A 20,146-nucleotide genomic window follows, 5' to 3' on the forward strand; every position below is an offset into this window, starting at 1 on the left:
AGGTCATGATCCTGGGATTCTGGAATGGAGTCCCGAGTCGGGCTCCCTGCTCAGCGGGGAGCCTGCTTCTCCTTCTACTCACTCGTGCTCTCTCTTGCTATCTCTGTCTCTCAAATAAATAAATAAAATCTTTATTAAAAGAAAAGAAAGGAAGAAACAAAACTATTTTCAGCAGATGATGTAATTGTGAGTGTAGGAAATTCCAAAGAAATCTATAGGCAATATTATTAGAATTAATAAATGAGTTTCATAGATTACTGGAAAAATTCTTTTTCTTACCTGATTTCCTTGGCTGGACCCTCCAGTACAATGGGCAGTAGAAGTGGCGAGAGCTGACATCCTTGTGTAGCTGTGGGTTTTTATAGATGCTCTTTATCAGGTTGAGGAAATTTCCTTCTATTCCTAGTTTATTGAGTGTTTTTAACCTGAAGGGTGTTATATTTGATCAAATGCCTTTTCTGTATCTATTGAGATGATCATGTGGTTTTTGTTTTTTCTTCTCTTCATACATTGTATTACTTAAGATTGATTTTCATAGTTGAACCAACCTTACATTGCTGGGGTAAATCCCACTTGGTCATAGTATATAATCCTTTTTATATATTGCTGGATTTAGTTTGCTAGTATTTTGTTGATGATTTTTGCATCTATGTTCCTAAGGAATATTGGTCTGTAGTCTTCTAGTGATGTCTTTTGTCTGGTTTTGTTATCAGGGCAATTAGTACTGGCCTTTTAGGAAGAGTTTGCAAAGAATTGGTATTAATTCTTTAAATGTTTGGTAGAATTCATCAATGAGATCATCTGGGTCTGGGCTTTTCTTTGTGGGAAGTTTTTTGATTATTAATTCAATCTCTTTACTTCTTATAGGTTGACTAGGATTTTCTATTTCCTCTTTAGTCAGTTTTGGTAGTTTGCATCTGCATTAGTTTTCTGCCATAGCAAACTGGTTGCTTAAAAAACAGAAATTTATTATTCTCACAGTTCTGGAGGCTAGAAGTTGGAGATGAAGGTGTTGGTAGAGTTGGTTCCTTCAGAGACTTTGAGGAGAATCTGCTCCATAGTTCTCTTCTGGCTTCTGGTGGTTTGCTGGCTGTCTTGGGCATCTGGGGCATGTAGATGCTGCGCTCTGATCTCTGCTCCCTCTGGGCATGCTGTGTCCACATTTCACCTGTCTCTTAAGGACAGGGGCTTACCTACTCCAGTATGACCTCATATCAACTAATTAAGTTTACAACAACCCTGTTTTCAAATAAGGTCACATTTTAAGGTATTAGCGGTTAGGACTTCAGCCTATGAATTTGGGGAGACACAGTTCAATTCGTAATAGTGTCTTTCTAGGAGTTTGTCCATTTCATCTAGGTTGTCTCATTTGTTGGCATGCAGTTGTTCATGGTATTCCCTTATACTCCTTTTTGTTTCTGTAAGGTTGGTAGTAATGTTCCTTCTTTCATTCCTGATTTTAGTAATTTGAGTGCTTGTTCTTTTTCTCTTTCCTTCTTTTTATCAGTCTGGCTAAAAGTTTGTCAATTTGGTTGATTTCTTAAAAGAAAGAAATTTGGGGGGCGCCTGGGTGGCTCAGTCGTTAGGCGTCTGCCTTCGGCTCGGGTCATGATCCCAGGGTCCTGGGATCGAGCCCCACATCGGGCTCCCTGCTTGGCAGGAAGCCTGCTTCTCCCTCTCCCACTCCCCCTGCTTGTGTTCCCTCTCTCGCTGTGTCTCTCTCTGTCAAATAAATAAATAAAAAATCTTAAAAAAAAAAATTTGGTTTCATTGATTTTCTCTATTTTTCTATTCTCTGTTTCATTTATTTCCATTCTAGTCTTTATTGTTGCTGGACAGAATTAATATAAAAATTAGTTGCATTTCTATATACCAGCTACAGTTAGAAAATGAATTTTTTTAAAAGGACCATTTTTAATAGCATAGAAAAAATTAAGTACCTGAAAATAGTAATAGAAAAATGTGCAATATTTCTGTGACGAAAACTATAACACATGATTGGACACCTTAAGGAAGACAAATAAATAGAAGGATCCACCATATTCATGGATTGGAGGACTCAATTTTGTTAAGATGTCCTCAAATTGATTTATAATCCCATGTAATTCCAATAAAAATCTGAAACAGGTTTTTGTTTGTTTTGCTTTGTTTTGGTGTGCAACTTGACAAGCTAATTCTAAAATATATATGGAAATGCAGAGGGCTGAGAATAACCAAGACATTCTTGAAGGAGAAAAAGATAGAAAGATGCTCTTGGGTATCAAGACTTATTATTAATTCAGTGCATTACATTGGCAGTGGGACATCAGTAGGCCTGGAACAGAGTAAAGAGCTCAGAGTAATTCATGCGTGTGTGAGCACTTGATTTATGGGAGAGGGGCTTTTCAGGAGGTGATGCTGGGACAACTGGGTATCCAGATGGAGAGAAATGAAATTGAATTCGTACTTTCACTGTGTACAAAAAGTCAAGTTTAGGTGGATTATAGACCTAAGTGTGAAAGGCAACATAGTGAAGCTTCTTGAAGATGATGTGTATTTCATGGCCTCAGGGTTGGGAATGGCTTCTTTTTTTTCCCCCACACATATATTTTATTATTTTTTTAATGAAGTATAATTGACATAACATTAGTTTCAGGTGTACAACATAATGATTTGATATTTGTATATACTGTAGTATATTGCAAAACGGTTACCACAATAAGTCTAGGTAACATCCATCTCCATACATACTTGCAAATTTATTTTTCTTGTGATGAATTTTTCTTTTTTTAAGTAGGCTCCATGCCCAGTGTGGAGCCCAACATGGGGCTTGAACTCATGACCCTAAGATCAAGACTTGAGCTGAAACCAAGAGTCTGATGTTTAACCAGCTGAGCCACCCAGGTTCCCCTTGTGATAAAAACTTTTAAGATCTCTCTTAGCAACTTTCACATAGGGAATACAGTATTAACTGTAGTCACCAGGCTGTTTAGGGAATGGTTTGTTAAAAGAGACATAGAAGGCATTAGATATAAAGAAAAAGTGGTAAATTTGTATACATTTAAAATTGAGAATGTTTATCAAAAGATACCATTTAGAAAATGGAAAGAGCAGCTGTAGAGCAGGAATTCTTTCTTTCTTTTTTTTAAAAATTTTCCAGTATAGTTAACATACAGTGTTATATTAGTTTCAGGTGTACAATATAGTGATTCAATACAATATAGTAATTCAAAAGTCTGTTTCTTAGTTTGTCTCTCTTTTTTTTTCCTTTGCTTGTTTGTTTTCTTTCTTAAATTCCACCTGTGAGTGAAATCATATGGTATTTGTCTTTCTCTGACTTATTTAGCTTAGCATAATACCCTCTAGCTCCATCCATGTTGTTGTAAATGGCAAGATTTCATTCTTTTTTATGGCTGAGTAATACTCCAGTGTGTGTGTCTTCTTTATCCATTCATCTATCAGTGGACACTTGGGCTGCTTCCATAATTTGACTATTGCAGATAATGCTGCAATAAACATCGGGGTCCATGTATCCCTTTGAATTAGTGTCTTTGTATTCTTTGGGTAGATATGCAGTGGTGCAATTGCTGGATCGTATGTTAGTTCTATTTTTAACTTTTTGAGGAACCTCCATACTGTTTTCCACAGTGACTGCACCAGTTTGCATTCCTACCAACAGAGCATGTGGGTTCCCCTTTCTCTACATCCTCGCCAACACTTGTTTCTTGTGTTGTTGATTTTGGCCATTCTGCCAGGTGTGAAATGATATCTCATTGTAATTTTGATTTGCATTTTCCTTTTTTTTTTTTTTTTTAAGATTTTATTCATTTGAGAGAGAAAGAATGAGAAAGAGGGAGCACGAGAATGGGGAGGGTCAGAGGGAGAAGCAGGATACCCGTTGAGCAGGGAGTCCGATGTGGAACTCGATCCTGGCACTCCAGGATCATGACCTGAGCTAAAGGCAGATGGCTTAACCAACTGAGCCCCCAAGGTGCCCCTTGATTTGCATATTCCTGATGATGAGTGATAATGAGCATCTTTTTATGAGTTTGTCTATTGGCCATCTGTGTGTCTTCTTTGGAGAAATGTCTGTTCATGTCTTCTGCCCATTTTTTAATTGCATTATTTGTGCTGAGTTGTGTCAATTTTTTTGTGTATTTTGGATACTAACCCCCTAATGCATATGTCATTGGCAAATATCTTCTCCCATTCAGTAGGTTGTCTTTTGGTTTTGTTGATTGTTTCCTTTACTGTGCAGAAGCCTTTTATTTTGATGCAGTCCCAATAGTTTATTTTTGCTTTTATTTCCCTTTCCTTGGGAGACATATCTAGAAAAATGTTGCTACGGCCGATGTCAGAGACATTATTCCCTGTGCTCTCTTCTAGGAGTTTTATGGTTTCAGGTGTCACATTTTGGTCTTTCATCCATTTTGAGTTTATTTTTGTGTATGGTGTAAGAAAGTGGTCCAGTTTCATTCTTTTGCATGTAGCTGTGCAGTTTTCCCAACACCATTGTTGAAGAGACTGTTTTTCCACTGGATACTTTCCTGCTTTGTCAAAGATTAATTGACCGTATAACTGTGGGTTTATTTCTGGGTTTTCTATTCTGTTCCCCTGATCTGTGTCTATTTTTGTGCCAGTACCATACTGTTTTGATTACTATAGCTTTGTTATATAACTTGAAGTCTGGAATTGTGATATCTCCAGTTTTGTTTTTCTTTTTCAAGATTGCTTTGGCTATTCAGTGTCTTTCGAGATTTCGTACAAATTTTATTTTTTAATTTTAATTGTAATTTTAAGTTTTGAGAGAGAGTGAGTGCGAGCAGAGAGGGACAGAGGGGGAGGGAGAGAGAGAATCTCAAGCAGACTCCATGCTCAGCGTGGAGCCGAACACTGGGCTCAATCCCAGGATCCTGAGCTCATGACTGAGCTGAAACCAAGAGTTGGATGCTTAACCGACTGAGCCACCCAGGCGCCCCAGAGATTCCATACAAATTTTAGGATTGTTTGTTCCAGTTCTCTGAAAAATGCTGTTGCTATTTCGATAGGAATTGCATTAAATCTGTAGATTGCTTTGGGTAGTATAGAGATTTTAACAATATTTGTTCTTCAAACCCATGAGCATAGAATGTCTTTCCATTTCTTTGTGTCATCTTCAGTCTCTTTCCTTGGTGTTTTATAGTTTTCAGAGTACAGGTGTTTAACCTCTTTGGTTAAGTTTATTCCTAGGTATTTTATTATTTTTGGTACAATTATAAATAGGATCAATTCCTTGATTTCTCTTTCTGCATAACTGATTTTGGGTCCTGAGACTTTAACTGAATACATTTTTTTTGTTTTTGTTTTGTTTTAATTTGAGAGAGAGAGGGAGAGGGCAGGGGGAGGGGCAGAGGGAGAGAGGGAATCCTCAAGCATACTCTGCACTGAGCACAGAGCCTCACACGGGGCTCGATCCCAGGATCCTGAGATCATGACCTGAGCCGAAATCAAGAGCTGCTGCTTAACTGACTGAGCCAGCCAGGCACCCCTTAACTGAATTCTTTTATCAGTTCCAGCAGTGTTTTGGTGGAGTCTTTCAGGTTTTCTACGTAGTGTATCATGTCCTCTGCAAATAGTAGATGTTTTACTTCTTCCTTACCAGTTGGGATGCCTTTTATTTCTTTTTGTTGTCTGATTGCTGTGGCTAGGACAGGACTTCCAGTACTAAGTTGAATAAAACTGATGAGAGTGGACATCTTTGTCTTGTTCCTGATCTTAGGGGAAGAGCTCTCAGTTTTTCCTTGTTATGGATGATGTTAGCTGTGGGTTTTTCATAGATGGTCTTTATTATTTTGAGGTATGTTCCTTCTAAGCCTACTTTATTGAGGGTTTTTATCATGAATGGATGTTGTACCTTATCAAGTGTGTTTTCTGCATCTGTTGAAATGATCATATGGTTTTATCCTTTCTCTTATTGATGTGATATATCATGATTGATTTGTGAATATTGAACCACCCTTGCATCCCAGGAATAAATCCCACTTGATTGTGGGGAATGACTTTCTAATGTGTTGTTGGATTTGGTTTGCTAGCATTTTGTTGAGGATTTTGCATCTATGTTCATCGGAGCTACTGGCCTGTAGTTCTTTTTTTTTTTTAAGGTTTTATTTATTTGACAGAGAGAAAGACAGCCAGAGAGGGAACACAAATAGGGGAGTGGGAGAGGGAGAAGCAGGCTTCCTGTGGAGCAAGGATTCCGATGCGGGACTTGATCCCAGGACCCCGGGATCATGACCTGAGCCGAAGGCAGACGCTTAACGACTGAGCCACCCAGGCGCCCCTGGCCTGTAGTTCTTTTTTGTGTGTGTAGTCTTTATCTGGCTTTGGTATCGGGGTAATGCTGGCCTCAATGAATTTGTAAGTTTTCCTTTCTTTTCCATTTTTTTGCAATAGTTTGAGAAGAATGGGTGTTTGGTGGAATTCACCTGTGAAGCCGTCTGGTCCTGGACTTTTGTTTGTTGGGAGTGTTTTGATTACTGATCAATTTAATTGCTGGTAATGAGTCTGTTCAAATTTTCTGTTTCTTCCTGTTTCAGTTTTGGTAGGTTATATGTTTCTAGGAATTTATCCATTTCATCTAGGTTGTCCAGTTTGTTGGCATATAGTTTTTCATAATAATCTTTTTTAAAAAATTTGTCAGAGAGAGAGAGAGAGCACAAGCAGGGGGAGCTGCAGGCAGAGGGAGAAGCAGGCTCCCCACTGAGCAAGGATTCCGATGCGGGACTTCATCCCAGGACCCTGGGATCATGACCTAAGCTGAGGGCAGACGCTTAACCAATTGAGCCACCCAGGCATCCCAAGTTTTTCATAATATTCTCTTAAAATTGTTTGTATTTTTGTGGTGTTGGTTATTATTTATCTTCTTTCTTTTGTGATTTTGTTTGAGTCCTTTCTTTTTATGGTTCTGGCTAGAGATTTATCAATTTTGTTGATCTTTTCAAAGAACCAGTTCCTGGTTTCATCAATCGCTTCTATTGCTTTTTAGTTTCTGTATCATTTGTTTCTGCTCTAATTTTTATTATTTCCTTCCTTCTGCTGGTTTTGGGTTTTGTTTGTTCTTTTTCTAGCTCCTTTAGGAATAAGGTTAGGTTGTGTATTTGAGATTTTTCTTGCTTCTTGAGGTGGGCCTGTATTGCTATGAACTTCCCTCTTAGAACTGCTTTTGCTGTGTCCCAAAGGTTTTGGACTGTCATGTTTTCATTTTCATATTTTTCCAGGTAATTTTTGATTTCCAAAGTAGGAGTTATTTCTAACACATGATGAATCTTAACATCACAGTTTTGAGCATAAAAGGGCGAACTCAAAGGCTGTGTGCTTCCATTTCTGTAAAGTTTAGAAACAGGCAAAATTCACAATAAGTGAATTTAGGAATGAATACTTAGGTGGTAAAACTCTAAGGAAAGCAAGTATTTGTCTTTATTACCATGAAGCAGGACAGAAGGAGGGCCTTCTGTGCTACAGGGATTTGTTTCATAATTTCATTAAATTATATATTTATGTTTTGTGTACTTTATGTTTTTCAATAAGATAAACAGTTTTTAAAAATGGAATGTGATTTGTGCCTTTTTGATGGCTTATTTGTATAAGAAGATATTCTTAGGTTTTCAAAAAGCTGTTTTCTCCTGGTATTTGGAAATCTTTTATTTTTTTATTTTTATTTAAAGCTTTTCTTTTCAAGGAATTTCTATACCCAAGATTAAGAGTCACGTGCTCTGCCGACAGAGCCAGCGAGGTGCCCCTGGGAATCTTTATATTTGCAAATAGGTCACATTGACTGGGCCCAGATTTAGAGTAGTTTCACATAGAAAACCCTCAGACTTGTAGCTCTGTTTGTTTTAACACTATAGAAGATACTAATATATATCAAAATGGAAATTAAGTTTGGTGTCTCTCTGCCTTCCAGTGTCATCAAAGCTCTGATATAAACACCTGAATCTTCTGATGGTTTTCTTGTTTCTCTTACTGTGCTTATTAACAAGCAACAGTATCTTCACATCAGCTTTACTGATATTCCTCTTTCAAAATCTTGTGACAAAGTTGGTTTTGAATATTTCTAAATAACTTTGTTCATTCAAACAAGGTAAACTACATGTAAGGCAGGACTTAAAACAGCTAAATACAATCAGAATTATAAATGAAGTTTAAAATATTTACATAACAGAGAATTAAAAGGCCCATCTAGAAGTTAGGTAAAGAAGAGTCAGCACTAAGACATTGAGTTCCGAGGTTATATCCTTGCCTGTGTTCTCCTTTCTGCTGCTCACGTCTAATGGGCATTGGAGGTGAGGGTCATGGAGGGTGTAATTATGTTGGAAGAATGGAAAGCACTGAAGGATGAGAAATAAGAGAACGGATGAGTCTGGTCAAGATCAAGCAAGGATTCTATGCTGGCTACAGTTCCAGAAAGAAATTGAAGAAGTGGGGAAAGAAATTGAAATATAAATCATATTAATGAGCCTTAAAATTAAAAAAATATTTTAACAAGACTTATGTGGAAGGCATTTATATAACTTGGGGCTAGAGTAAGGGGCGTTGGGGGTGGTGGGGTAACAGGTACGCTGGGGCTGGGATAGGTATGTACGTTGTGTCTGTTGCGTAAACGTGCCCAGGAACACATCTTGAGATTTTGAGGAATCAGCATAGGGATAGGAATTAGAAGGGTTAATTTGAAGGAATATGGTCAGTTAGTTGAGTGAAAATGCAGAGGTAAAACTCAGTGGCATTTAAAAGGAGCATAAATGATGGTAGGAAGGAAGAAGAAAGAGCATACGTGGGTATAAATATCGCATATGATCAAGCTAATGAGTGTTAGTCCTGCCTGAAAATTCATCTCAAGATTATTAAGTAAGGGATTATGGCTAGCTCAAATAGAGGCGAAATGTTCTTTGTAAACAATTATAAATTTCTTGGTTTTACATTTTAGTAATTATCCCTTAAGTCATGTTTCTTTACCTTTTGAATTTTTATTAGGGGTTGTGCATTCACGATGGTACCTGGAAGTCTGCAGTTTATGGTTTTGGAGATCAAAGTAATTTGAAAAAACTGAGAAATGAGTCAAATCTGAAACCTGTCCCAATTGTTGGTTCAAAATTGAAAAGAAGGTATAGTAACTTAAAATCTATTCTTTTTTTTTAAGATTTTATTTATTTATTTGAGAGAGAGAGTGAGAGAGCACAAGCAGGGGGAGGGGCCGAGAGAGAGGGAGAAGCAGACTCCCTGTTGAGCAGAGAGCCTGATGCGGGACTCAATCCCAGGACCCGAGATGATGACCTGAGCTGAAGGTAGATGCCCAACCAACTGAGCCACCCAGGTGCCTCAAAATCTATTCTTTAGTATATCAAGTCTAAGTATATTGCTGGTGATGTGGTTTATAAAGTATGCGACTTAGAAAAGCCTGAGACTGTTTTGTAGTGAATTCAGGGTTGTCTTCCTAGCTAAATAAAATATAATTAATATATTATCTTAAGCTTAAGTACTTCATATATAATAACATATTTGGACTCTGGGAGAAAATGAATTTTTTGCCTTTTTACTATCATTATCAAAATCAAACATCAGTTAAGTTTTGTGCAGTAAAACCACCATTTTAATAAGTGTGGTGATCTTACGTAGATTATCTATAATTAGTACTTTTTTTTTAAGATTTTATTTATTTATTTGACAGAGAGGGACACAGCAAGAGAGGGAACACAAGCAGGGGAGTGGGAGGTACAGAAGTAGGGAGAAGCCGACTTGCTGCTGAGCAGGGATCCTGATGCGGGGCTCGATCCCAGGACTCTGGGATCATGACGTGAGCTGAAGGCAGACGATTGAGCCACCCAGGCGCCCCTATTAATAGCACTTTTATGTGAAAACTTTTTTTATGTGAGAACTCTAAACTCATACTAGGGCTTGGCTGTTGAAATGAGTGTACTGTCTAGGGAGATGGAGGGGGTAGAACATATGTGTTAAGTGCCCTTGGCGTGAAGAATACTGCTCTCCCAGTCGTCACTTGTTTAGGTAGGTGTGGAGAACACAGGACAGATAGATGAATTTTAACTGAGAGCAGATCTGCCATCTTTGTTGTCATTACTGCCTCAAGAAAATTACATTTTTTATTCAGAACTTTGCCGAGTTAACTAAGTGGAGAAAATGCAGCATATTCTTGGGTCTGTGGGTCTGTCTTGCAGGTGGCCGATTTCTTACTGCAGAGAACTGAACAGCTATTCTATTCCTTTCTTGGGATCAGATGTGTCTGTTGTGAGGCGGACTCAGCGTTACTTGCTCGAGAATTTAGAGCAATCACCTGTAAGTGCATGCTATTTAATTTTTAATGAAGAGTATACTGTTCATTATCGTTCCCATACTTGTTTAATGTAGGGTTTTTATGTTTACAAAGCAAAAAAAAAAAAACAGGCTAAATAATGCAGGGTTCAGTTTCTGGAAGGGTAAGAATCAGTAGCATAAAGCATTTTGCATTTTATGGGGCTAGAGATAGCCTCCCCCATAATTCACATCTGGCCAGCTGCATACCTTGTTAATGAAACAGAACAGAAGCAAATTTAGTCCAGGGAATGCTGGTGTCATAAACACCCAGCAACCCCTACTGCACGCTTTAGCTGCTAGGGTACTCTGTTGCTTGTGAGATGTCTGGGTTTGCCTCTCCTTGCGACCTCCGATCTCTGGAGTAACATCTTATTCCTTTTGGTGTGGGAAATAACTGCTCCCACTTCTGAGACTTGAAGAGGAAACTGTATTCCTCAAAAAGTTGAAAATAGAGCTACCCTATGACCCAGCAATTGCACTACTAGGTATTTACCGCAAAGATACAAATATAATGATCCGAAGGGGCACCTGCACCCCACTGTTTACAGCAGCAATGTCCACAATAGCCAAACTATGGAAAGAGCCTAGATGTCCATCAACAGATGAATGGTTAAAGAAGATGTGGTAAATATATACAGTGGAGTATTACACAGCCATTAAAAAGAATGAAATCTTGCCATTTGCAACAATGTGGATGAAACTAGAGGGTATTATGCTGAGTGAAATAAATCATTCAGAGAAAGACAGCTATCATATGATCTCATTCATTTGTGGAAACAAAACAGAGGATCATAGGGGAAGAGAGGAAAAATTAAAACAAGGCAAAATCAGAGAGGGAGATAAACCACAAGAGACTCTTAATCATAGGAAACAAACTGAGGGTTGCTGGAGGGGTGGGGGGATACGGTAACTGGGTGATGGACATTAACGAGGGTATGTGTTATATGAGCCCTGGGTATTATATAAGATGATGAATCACTGACCTCTACTTCTGAAACTAATAATACATTATATGTTAATTAATTGAATTTAAATTTAAAAAATGAAAGAAAGAAAAAGAAAGAAAGCAGGACCAGAGCTAAAGCATGCCACAGGGGGAAAAAAGAGGAAACTGTATCTCAATTTAAAAGATCATTTTCTCATAGAAGAGGTTGTAAGTATAATCTGTATCTTACAATGTGTAGTTACTAAATTTAGGTACATTCTTGTGGGCTTTTTATGTATGGATCATGGGGACTTTTGTGTTCAGCTCAAGGAAGCTAATTACCATTTGCAACAATTTCTTTAAAAAAACAGGCTCCCAATGCCTGGTTTCTGAACAAACTTTTAGAACATAACACATTCATAAAGTGGAAACTGCTTTTGCGCACTGTTTATGACCACAGAGGAAGTTCTAAATAGCTAACATTCTTGTATTACGTAGTCTACAGAAGTAGGGAGTAACATTCTGACTTTACGTCCTCATCTAGGTCCAGTACGCCGCTTATATGACGGTGGGAGGCATCACCTCTGTTATTAAGCTGATGTTTGCGGGACTTTTCTTTTTATTCTTTGTGAAGTTTGGCATTGGAAGGCAGCTTCTCATAAAAGTAAGTGGTATTTTTATGAAATTAGGTCTTTAGAAGTATTTTCCATGAGTTTTTAAAAATATCACTGAGGTTTTTTTTATTTTTTCCTTTAGTTCCCATGGCTCTTCTCCTTTGGTTATTTTTCAAAACAAGGTCCAACACAGAAACAGGTAACCCTTTCTTTAGTATACAGCTCTTAAATAATTTTCTTTATTTTGTTTTTACTTTTCCTCAGTGCATTTACTAGAACAGGTAAAACTTGATGGAGCACTTACTATGTTTCAGATGGGCTTTTATGTTCTTTATGTAAATTAGGTGACTCTGTCTTTTCCCAACACCCTTAACTTGGTATTCTCTCCACTTGACCAGTGAGGAGCCTGAGGCACAGAGGCTAAGTAACTTGCCCAGGGTCCTACAGCGAGTAAATAGCTGGGGAGAGGGCCCAGTCATCTGGCTCCGAAGTTTTATTCTCCTTACTTCATAGAGATCTCAGAAACATTTAGTCTTCATTTTTCTCCTCTGTACCCCCTCCTTCCCAGCGCTTCCCCTCCCCTTCCACACATGCCGGCGCCTCCTTCCTGCCATGTGGTGGTTCACAGACCCCGAGTCAGGCCCAGGCCCGGGTCAGGAGCTCCGCCCGCTTGCATGAGGCCCCCCCACCAACCATGAGCTTCCCCTCTCGCTGGAACTTGAGCAGCATTTGCTGATCCTGTTGCTTTTAATGTACCCATCTGTCCATCTCCTCTCACGGGCTTTCCTCACGATCTAAACCCACCCCCCTGCAGTTTCAACTCCTGCTTCACTGATGGGAGTTGAGAACGTGGGTTGTGCACCCCGCGGAGTCCTGCTGTCCAACTGCTCTCATCTCCACCTTCTCCGCTTCTCAGGGAAGGATTCTGTACAAGACAAATCCCGCCACCTGTGCTCTTTAAAAATCAAGCACTTCTTGTGTGGCAGGCGCAGAGCTAAGTGCTTTACGTCACATTTAGTCCTCCCGTGATCATGTAGGTAAAGGTATTAGCCACTTTTTCCAGCTGAGGAGGTCATCAGAGCAGGTGTTACCTGCCCAAGTTCATGTGGCTAGAATGCGGTGGACCCAAGAACCACACCGGCCTGAGCCTTAACCTTTACTGCGGACTTCCTTGTGGTCTCTCCTGCCATTCTCCTCCTGCCTTTCCTCATCCTGTGCACATGCCAACCCAGAGAGGAGTCCTCGACCCTCCTTCACCCTGTCTTCCCCTCACTAGAGTTGACGTTGGTCTTAATACTGCTAAGTGCTTTGAATGCTGTGAGTCCCCATTCAGTCTGTTATCTCTGACATTACTGTCCTTTTTTTTTTTAATTTTTTTTTTTTATTTGCAAGAGAGAGAATGAGAGCACGAGAGGGAGGAGGGTCAGAGGGAGGAGCAGACTCCCTGCTGAGCAGGGAGCCCGATGTGGGACTCGATCCTGGGACTCCAGGATCATGACGTGAGCCGAAGGCAGTCGCTTAACCAACTGAGCCACCCAGGTGCCCTCTGACATTATTGTCCTTCTTGAAATACTCGCTCCCTTGGCTTCTGAGACCAACGCTCTTCCAAGTGTCCACTCTCTTCCTCTGCCGTCCCTGCACTTCTGAGGGTCCGCTTCCCTCCCACTGTCCCCAAGCGATCTCGGCAGTGTTCTCAGCAGACCTGCTTAGATCTGCTGATTACCTGTCCTGTTTTCCTGGACATCTTGACCTGGATGTCCCTTGGGTACTTGAAATTGCACACGTCATGATCTGAACTTCTTTCCCTCAAACACTCCTCTTCCTTTGTTTTCCATCTCAGTTGGTGGCATTGTCATCTGCCCAGTCATGAACGTAGGCATCATTCTAGATTTTTCTCCAAACCCATCATACCCACCTTAGCCAAGGCTCTTGCCCCGCTCTCCTTTTCTTTTCCCTCTCTTCCCGAAATTGTGCACATAACATAAAATGTACCATCTTAACCATTTTTAAGTGTTCGGTGGTATCAATACCATATTGTTACTCAAAACATTCGTTTTATACAAATTCACGTTGGTCTGCAGCACATTTGTGCAACCATCCCCACCATCCACCTCCAGGTCTTTTTCCTTTCACAAAACTGAAACTCTGTCCCCATTAAACAATAACTCGCCTTTCCCCTCTTCCCCCTGCCCCTGGCCACCATCGTTCTCTCTGTCTCTATGAATGTGTCCACTCTGGGTGCCTCATACAAGTGGTCAGGCAGTATTTGTCCTTCTGTGACTGGCTTATGTCACTGAGCACTTTGTCTTCAAGGTTCCTCCGTGTTGTAGCAGGTGTCAGACTTCATGCCTTTTTAAGGCTGAATAGTAGTTCCTTTTCACACACTTATACACACACACCACACATGCACAGACACCCGCAGACACACACACACGCACACAACCCCCTCATTCATACATCCCCCATCTCCATCCATCCATCCATCCATCCTTGGGTTACTTCCACCTTTCAGCTATTTTGAATAGTGCTGCTGTGAACATGGGTGCAAATACATCTTCAGGATCCTCCTTTGAATTCTTTGGGATAAATATCCTGAAGTGCAATTGCTGGATCCTATGGGAATTCTATTTGTAATTTTTTGAGGAGCCACCAGACTCTTCCACGGCTCCCCACCATGTTATTTTCCCACCAGCAGTGCACGAGTGTGCTCATTGCTCCATGTCCTTGCCAACACTTGTTTCCCAGGCCTTTTTTAAGGTTTATTTTTTAGTAATCTCTATACCCAGGGTGGGGCTCAAATCCATGACCCTGAGATCAAGAGTCACATGCTCCACCAATGGAGCCAGCCAGCTGCACCCTGTTATTTTTTATAGTAGTTCTTCTCACAGGTGTGAAGTGATATCTCCTTGTGTTTTGATCTGTACTTCTCAGTGATTCGTGGTGTGGAGCATCTTTTCATGTGCTTATTGGCCATTTGTAGGTCTTCTTTGGAGAATGTCTATTCAAGTCCTTTGCCCATTTTTGAATTGGTGGTTTGTGTTTTTCTTGTTGAGTTTTAGGGGTTCTCTGTAAATGGATATTAATCCCTTATCAGGTATGTAATTTGCAAATATTTCTTCCCACCGCTGTCCAAGATGGAAGACAGATCTGACCTGGTCGTCATCTTCATAACCTGGTTCCCTGACGTACTGCATGGGCAGTGATTCTTACCTGGGAGTTTGTGTATCAGAATGCCCCAGGAAGCTTTTCCATATACACGTCCCGACCCTGAGTCTGGACATTCTGATGCAGTAGGTGTGGAGTAGGGCCTGGAAGTACAGAGCTGTGGTTCTCAACTTTGACAAGAGCCTAAAACTGATGACCAGAGATTCAAGTGTGATTGGTCTGGAATGTGGCCTGAATATTGGGCTTTCTTTAAAAACCAGTTGTGTTAATGTGTTGCCAACGCTGTGATCCCTGCTGTGGAGGTGGGCAAGCTCCAAGTCTGGTTTGGGTGATTTTGATTCACACCCCGAGAGTCCCACTGGCTGGAAGTCTATCTCCAGAGGAGCGAGGTCCTTCATGATCTAGTCCTGGGTGGCAGATAGGTTTCAGTTTTCATGCCAACTCTGATTAGTTGGTAGTAGCAGCCTGGAGATCATGTTGAAAATTTTTCTAGGGGCGCCTGGGTGGCTCAGTCGGTGAAGCGTCTGCCTGCAGCTCAGGTCATGATTCCAGGGTCCTGGGATTGAGTCCCGCATCGGGCTCCCTGCTTGGTGGGAAACCTGCTTCTCTCTCTCTCCCTCTGCCACAGCTTGTGCACGTTCTCTCTCTCTCTCTCACTCACTCTCTCGCTCAAATAAATAAAATCTTAAAAAAAAAAAAAAAGACATTTGTTCTAAAGCTGAATATGTGCCCAGCCTGAGAGGGTTATGCTCAGCTAGCCCATGTGCCCCAGGCAGGCAGGGTGGGGACAAGTGCGTCTGACCTTGTCTGCACCTTTAATACGCAAGTACCACCCTGTTCCCTGGTCCACTGTGATATTGCATCCCTTCTTGCCTTTCCATGATGGTTTCTCCTTTCTGGTGCCCACCCCACTTTTCTGTGTAGTACACTTAGAGTGTGTGTGTGTGTGTGTGTGTACACATTTCAAAACCCTGCCCCATCCTACCGAACAGATTTAATAATACCCTCCTTTGAACTAGTCTGGCATCTTTTAATTCATGTCTCACATTGTTATTAGATCTACATGTGTATATTTACACACATACATATTTGTATCCCCCACTAAGCTGTCAGCTCCAGAAAAACAGGAACCGTATTTTAGTGGTCTCATTAACAATTTTTTTTACCACAACTGAATTCTTCATTATCTTATTTCTGAATTTAGTGATTGTGAAAGATGCTCGGATAAGTCTTCTAGAATTGAATGTTTTGAATCAGGTTTTTATATCTCCAATGGAGCAATTCTGTCTGGCCTGTGTTTCCATTTCTTGTTGGCTAGTTTGGTCTTGTATCCTCAGATACCTGATTACCACAATCTACCACCACCACCATCCTAGCTTTTCCTCTGGAACTGCTGTTTTCACGGCTAAGGACCGTCTGTCTTGCACCCCTCTTCGTCACCACCTCCCTCCCCCAGCACCAACCAGGCATCAAAACTTGCATCTTCCAAGAATTGATTTTTGCCCCATGCTTAAAGGATGATAGGGTGTTCTGGCAGAATAGTGGTGTTTTCATCTATTTGAAAATGTCTCATATTAAGTAGAGTAGTAGGTTTTACCATGTTCAGGGAGGAAATGACATATTTATTAAATAAGGCCTTTGCTTTCTTCTCAGATTGATGCCTCATCATTTACTTTGACATTCTTTGGTCAAGGATACAGCCAAGGCTTTAGTCCTGAGAAGAACAAACCGAACATGAGAATTTGTACTCAGGTGAAAGGACCAGGTATTTCACATATGACTTAAGATTGCTGGGGAGTTTTTCATTGTCTTAAGGTATGAAGCAGTATTGCGAGGTTTTTTTCTAAAGCTTCATTGTTTTAGAAATAAACTTGCACAAATTATTTAATAATATATTCTGTTAAAGGAAGGATTGAAATTGTTATAATCTAATTTTATTATTACATCCATCGCCCTGGTTTTGTTTTTTAGGATGATTTAGTAATTCTGAGTAGCATATTTTAATATTAATAAGAAAAGGGGCTGGTTGACATTCTCATACTCAAGGGTCACTTTAAAGCAGTGAAGTTATAACAAAGCTGTGGGCCAAGTGAACATGCTGACATTGTTTGTAAAATGTGTGTGCCTATGTGCATTTTTCTGGAGAGGGTAAAGGAGTTTTGATAGGTGGTTGAAAGGATCTGTCACCCAAAAAAGTTCAAGAACTTTTGGTATAAATTTTACAGAACTCTACAGAGACAGTCCTACTTGTGAATTCTAGTATAATTACCAGTTTAATTACCATCACCTCTGATAGATCAGAGGGGATCTTGTTTTGCAGTTTCAGTCAAGCCAGATGGCAAAGATATCTTTGTATCTTGCCTTCTTTTCAGATTCCCACCAGGCTTTTTAAGATAAATTCACCATATTTTTATTATTTGACAGAATTGTAAACACTGAAGTTCCACTTGCGTATAGACTTCTTTTAAAGCTACTTCTTAAAATTAGACTTTTAAAGTTACTCAGTTGTTTTTCTTAAAGAAATTGAATTTTTTTTTTAAGTGGAGACTGGTGTGTGAATAGAGAAACAAGAAATGAGGATCATTGGCTTCAGTTGTTGCCCAGGGGCAGTGCAGAGGGCACAAGCCATGGACCCGCGGCAGCTCCGTGTGCTCCCAGCTCAGCCACTGCCTGACTTCGAGTCTGTGCCTCAGTGTCCTCCCCTGTAAAATGGGGATTAAAAAATAGGACTAACTTCATGTCATTGCTGGGAGAATTAAATGAGGTTAATAAAATTAAAACACTAACAGATCCTAACTTAGTAAGTACTATATGAATATTATTAGTTTTAAGTGAACAGAGTATTTATTGAGAAAATTCTATATACCTAGAGTTAGATATCAAACCGACCATTTGGTTTTTGGGTGTTGTCAAATGCACACTTCATTAATAGTTTTCTTTGATCACCTATCTTCTACAGAGGCTGGCTATGTGGCCACCTCCATAGCCATGGTCCAGGCAGCCATGACTCTTCTAAATGATATCTCTGATCTTCCGAAGACGTGAGTCTGGTTTTCTTCTAATTCGAAGATGTCGTTTTCATCTATATTTTAGCTTATTTTGATTCAGTTTTCAGACATTGGGTCTGCACATAAGCAATTACAGTACCTCTGATCCAAAGATAAAGGTAAATTAAAATTGTGAGGAGGGCGGTTTCTTACTGGCCTCTGAGAACAATGCACAGATAAATAAGAGACAGAGAAGTTTGAGCGTTATGTAGGCTGACTTTCGTTCCTTGTAAAAGTAGTGCAGGGCCGGAGTCAGCTACTCAGAAAAGGTCCCTGTTGTTAAATAGTATTATCAGGAGCCTCTAGTCAGTAATGATGACACCCAGCCAGCAGTGGGAAGCTGTGATACCAAGTGTGAACTGATGCATGGCATCTCAGCTAGAGGATTATCAAGTGGACTCAGTTACTGGAGCATTTAGCTGTTACTGTAAAAATAGGCCAACTTTACAGATGAGTCCTAGGCCTGCAGGCTTAGAAACAAATAAATATAGACATGACCTGAAACAATATTAAGTAACAAACATAAAAATGGTATAAAGTGAAACCTAATTAAATTTTTCCAAATAATTCTACAGTTGACCCCCTGCGTAGTCGAAAACCCATGTGTAATGTTTAACTCCCCCCACATTTAAATAATAGCTTACTGTTGACATATATATTATATACTGTATTCTTATAATAAAGTAAGCTAAAGAAAAGAAAATGTTAAATCATAAGAGAAAATACATTTATAGTACTGTAAAAAAATCACATATAAGTGGACCCATGCAGTTCAAACCCATGTTGTTCGAGTCAACTGTATACCCTTTGAAAATACTTAGCATTTTATAAATGTTAGTCAGTAGATTTAAAGAAACTTCTTTTTCATCCACTTTGTCTTATTTATGCTTTCATATAAGTTATTGCCTAAATTTATTTCACTCAGGTCCTTTTTTGTTCTCCTGAGTCTGAGGACTGTCTCTACCAACAGCAGCAGCCCCTTAGGTTGATGACCCTCAGTCGAACACTCAGCAGTCCACGGAGACAATCTCCCTGGGAGCTGAGCCCTTCTAGATGGGTTTGCTGGGTGCTAGTTTCTTCCTGGCTTATAGCTCCTTTGCTCATGTAGCTTATTTTAAGAAAGGAACCCAAAGTAGTCCATGATGGAATGAAAGTTTTCATGAGTTCTCTGCATGGCTTGATGGCTAGTCCTCCAGCGAATCACACTCCCAGAGGAGAGGGCTGGAGCTTGCTTTGTGCACGGTTTGACCTTGTTCTCGTCTTACAGGGGCGGGGTCTTCACCCCTGGAGCAGCCTTCTCCAGAACAAAGTTGATTGACAGACTCAACCAACGCGGCATTGAATTTAGTGTCATTAGCAGCTCTGAAGTCTAAACAGTTGAAGAATTACCTGAAGGCATAAAATGCATGAATTAACGGCTTTTTTAAATTTTAAATTTTAAATTCTTCTATATCCTGACTATATGTTAAAGATTGTCAAATATAAAATATGTACACATTAAAAGCAGGAAATTGTACTAGCTTACCCTAAATTTCAAATCTTAGCTGATTTCGTGATTTTATTGCTGGTGAGAGAGAACTAATCTTTGACTTTTTCACTGAAGAATTCATGGTCAATTTTTAAACATGAGCTGGCAGATCAGAGGCTGGGGTGGGGGTCTCCCTCTGTGCTGCTGACAGGCCCCAGATGAGGTGCTCAGGCTGGTGGTCTTGGGAGGCGGTAACCGCCACTCTCCTTTTGCCATGGTGTTGAACGGGACCTCACCTTCTAAGTTTCTCTACATACTCTTCGGGACTTTGCCAAATGAAACTGCATTTTTTTGCTATTTTAGCCTAGTTTTTCACCCATAGACACTGATTTTTTGACTATTACCTAAGTTGAATAATAAAGGGTTGTCACTTGAACAGTGGTTTTGTGTTTGGACCTGCATAGGTATTTGAGTTGGAGTCTGGCCCGGGTATTGCTAGAATTGGGCCTGTCATTTCTTTTCTCTGGTTCTGTACTTGAGATTGGTTTTAAAGATCTAGCTGGCCAGTTTCTATTGATTTTCACTGCCTGACCAGAATTTTTCT

At 40.0% G+C, this 20,146-nt stretch overlaps 1 protein-coding gene across 1 annotated transcript in view; it reads left to right on the forward strand.

The window, feature by feature from the left end:
• The window catches only part of SCCPDH (saccharopine dehydrogenase (putative)), a 38,561-nt gene extending 18,583 nt beyond the window's left edge, over positions 1–19,978 (forward strand). Inside the window, exons 6-12 of the mRNA XM_035010993.1 lie at positions 8,989–9,119; positions 10,188–10,305; positions 11,793–11,912; positions 12,005–12,061; positions 16,681–16,792; positions 17,987–18,068; positions 19,342–19,978. Coding sequence (XP_034866884.1) covers positions 8,989–9,119; positions 10,188–10,305; positions 11,793–11,912; positions 12,005–12,061; positions 16,681–16,792; positions 17,987–18,068; positions 19,342–19,447 — 726 coding nt within the window. The 3' untranslated portion in view covers positions 19,448–19,978. The remainder of the gene's footprint in view (positions 1–8,988; positions 9,120–10,187; positions 10,306–11,792; positions 11,913–12,004; positions 12,062–16,680; positions 16,793–17,986; positions 18,069–19,341) is intronic.
• The last annotated feature ends 168 nt before the right edge of the window (positions 19,979–20,146 follow it).

The sequence above is a fragment of the Mirounga leonina genome, unplaced genomic scaffold, assembly GCF_011800145.1.
Source record: "Mirounga leonina isolate KUSES-001 unplaced genomic scaffold, KU_Mleo_1.0 Mir_154, whole genome shotgun sequence".
Classification (NCBI taxonomy): Eukaryota; Metazoa; Chordata; class Mammalia; order Carnivora; family Phocidae; genus Mirounga; species Mirounga leonina.